Source organism: Pollicipes pollicipes, unplaced genomic scaffold (assembly GCF_011947565.3).
Source record: "Pollicipes pollicipes isolate AB1234 unplaced genomic scaffold, Ppol_2.1 Scaffold_5724;HRSCAF=6776_pilon_pilon_pilon, whole genome shotgun sequence".
NCBI lineage: Eukaryota > Metazoa > Arthropoda > Thecostraca > Pollicipedomorpha > Pollicipedidae > Pollicipes > Pollicipes pollicipes.
The window spans coordinates 6,277,088-6,280,129 of record NW_023596746.1 but is presented as its reverse complement, the minus strand read 5'-3'; the positions used below and the strand labels follow the sequence as shown (position 1 = coordinate 6,280,129).

Genomic DNA, 3,042 nt, shown 5'->3' with positions numbered 1-3,042 from the left:
GAAAAACCGAAGCAGTGCAATATGACCCTTGTATGATGATTGGGTCAGAACGGCGTGGCCTTTCCATACAGCAGTTCGGGAAGCTAAAGGCGGCGGTTTAGCACGTGTTGTCAGGCTGAGTTCTACACATTTGTCCAAAGAAAACTGTTTTAATTTTCCTACATGATTTGAAAATACAATAAAGTTATCGAACAAATACTGTCACTAGTTCATCTGGCATCGCCGAAGAACAGCTTGACTGTCCAGCAACGCAATTTCAAACGTCCCATTGTGTTGGCATTTGCTACCACTTTTGATTTACTCATCGCTGTGGGCGCTGATGAATTCCCCTTTTTGCAAAATTTCTGAATACTGCATAGATCGGCCAGGAAGGAACAGAATCGCCTGCTGCCGATGTGTGCTGGCTGCCACCGCCGGGGCCGGGGCCGGGGCCGGGGCCGGGGCCGACCTTGCTCGGCCGGGTGCGGTCATCCTCGACCCGACCCCTGGTCATCCTCGACCCGAACTCTGGCCGCTGATTGGCTTAGGGCAGGCAGGTCACGTGACGAATTCGTTAACAGAGTGACTCCGAGGTGGAGGGTCAGTGTTCTGGCGGCATCGTAGGGAGTCGGCACGCGCGCGCTTTAGGATGGCAGCCCGGACACTCCTCGTGTAAGTACAGCAGCATGGCGCAGTGTTGTACCCTGTAGTGGGAGGAGATTTGGACGTTCTGATTGGCGGTATTACGTGCTCTACTTCTGTCGTTGGCCCCGTCAAATCTGGCTGTCATTGCCCAAAGGCTGATTGTCTGCGAATGTAGTGTGATCGCGCTAATGCATCGGACAGCCAGACAGCATGTCTGGCCGGACCTTGCGCTATGCAGAGGTCGGGGGCTCTGTCTTGTCCGGTATATTTCTTGCAGGGGGTGCGCCCCAGGGTGCAGCCGTTTCCTTAGCTGTCTGGTGAATGCTCGAGGTACGGTCAAAATCTCAGTCCAGGCCCAAGCTAGGTCAAACCTTGCTCTTTGTGACCAGGTTTTGACTTAAGATCTTTCGTTCTCCCTGCTGATGCGACTAGCTTTGTAGCTCTCAATGTAGCCTTATGTGCCGGTAGCAGTCTTGTGCCCCCATGGTCTGACAAGGCTCGGCATGAGCCTGTTTTCGAGGGGTCTTAAAACATAGCCTTAGGCGATGTATCGTGTTGGATCTTGGATAAATGCTGGTTTAATAATAGGACTATTGTCCCATTTGATCTGAGTATCGTTCGTAGTTGATACGATTCGGCAAGGAGCTTTTTGACGTTTTCCTCCGTGGCACCAGCTTTACTTGATATCAGGTCTTCATGGGGCCTCAAACGTTCTCCCTCGGACGAAGGCGAGAAAAATTATTGATCTAGGCGAGGAAGTTCTTACATAAATCTACCGCTGCTCTGCCGCGCTCCGGTCAATTGCGTCAAAGCCACACTGCTGATCATCGTCCCGCATCACTGACGCCACTCTCGCCGTTCCATGTGGCAGACTGGCCGCGGTGGCCTCGGTGACCGTCGGGATGCCCCGCGTCGATGATGACCTGCTGGCCGCCGAAGTGAGGATACAGCTGGATGACAACCCGCCTTTCGATACGCTGCCAGAGAGCCACTTGGTTCAGAACGAGGTGGAGGTCGACGGCGTCCCCTTCGACGTGTTTTCGGTAATTTTTTCAGTCGGCGGATTTGTTTTGTCTGGAAGTTTTTGATTCTACTAGCATGTATGTCTTGGAGACATCCTGAAATGGAGGACTAAACATCGGGCGACACTACGTTGCCCTGATCACTGATCTTGATTATCGAAAAAATCCTACCAGTTTGCACAAAACAGCTTTTATTGCGAACTTGCGACTACTGAGTGGTTTGCGTCTGCCTCTATGCCGGGCACAAGTTTCTCGGTGGGATGCGACGTGGCCCCATCAACAGGATGCCACCACCACGTGCTACATGTTTGCCACAGCATAGGATAGGAGACCCTACCAAAGTACATACACCAAACCGTAACTAAACGTAAAGCAGCATTGCTCGTTTCGCACGCTTTGCCTCTCGGCGACAGCCTTGCAGCTTCATTTTGGATGTCGTGCAGCAATTTCCTTGTGTATCCGTATACATATGCATTCATTTGCATAAGTATACACAAATAAGACACACACTATATATATATATATATATATATATATATATATATATAAATATATATATATATATATAAATATAAATATATATATCATATATATATATATATATATATATATATATATATATATATATATATAATGTACATGATGCTCGGCAAGCATCAGACTTGGTGTCCTGTCAGTCTTATGGATCTGTCCCTGCAGACCACTCCCGAGGAGCCTGAGCAGGAGATTCACCAGCTGTTGGACCATATCCTTGAGGACTTGTCCGAGGAGGAGGTGGTAGAGATGCTGGAGCGGGAGCAGGACGAGGAGACGGTGCTTGCCATGGCCGAGGCCGTGGAGCGGCGGCTGCGGCGTTCGGCCTACAGCTGCGGCGGTCCACAGGGCAACAGGCCCTACTGCCAGTTCCTGCGCCAGCATCGCGACCGGCTCTCCTTCCATTCGCTCTTCGGGACTGGATCTGGATCGTCGGAGTCGTCCCAGTCTTCGGGCACGTTTGTCTCTGGGGGGTCTTCTACCTCCTTCCGGTCTTCCAGCTCCTCCAGATCCTCTGAATCTTCCGGGTCCTCTGGATCTTCCGGGTCCTCTGGATCCTCTGGATCCTCTGGATCCTCTGCGTCTTCCAGTTCCTCTGGATCCTCTGGGTCTTCCAGTTCCTCTGGATCCTCTGGGTCTTCCAGTTCCTCTGGATCCTCCGGAGGCGGACAGGTGGGGGTGCGTGGCACGTTCCCGAGGGAGTCTCACGACAGGTGCCTGCCACCCGTGACGCACGTTGTACGAGAGGCAGTAGAGTACCTGCCGAGCACCGTCTACAACACCCAGCACCTGATCCTGCCCAGCACGCGCGTGCTGACAATGGTGGAGACCGAGCTGTACCCCCAGCCGGTGTACGTCACGG

At 52.1% G+C, this 3,042-nt stretch overlaps 1 protein-coding gene across 1 annotated transcript; it reads left to right on the top strand.

Annotated features, from left to right (window-relative positions):
• Window positions 1-595: 595 nt before the first annotated feature.
• Window positions 596-3,042, top strand: LOC119103420 (serine-rich adhesin for platelets; the record flags this gene model as incomplete). Its single annotated transcript, XM_037226949.1, is given in 3 exon segments — window positions 596-651; window positions 1,496-1,667; window positions 2,346-3,042. Coding segments are annotated over 3 exon segments (892 nt in total), but the record flags the coding sequence as incomplete, so codon positions are not given.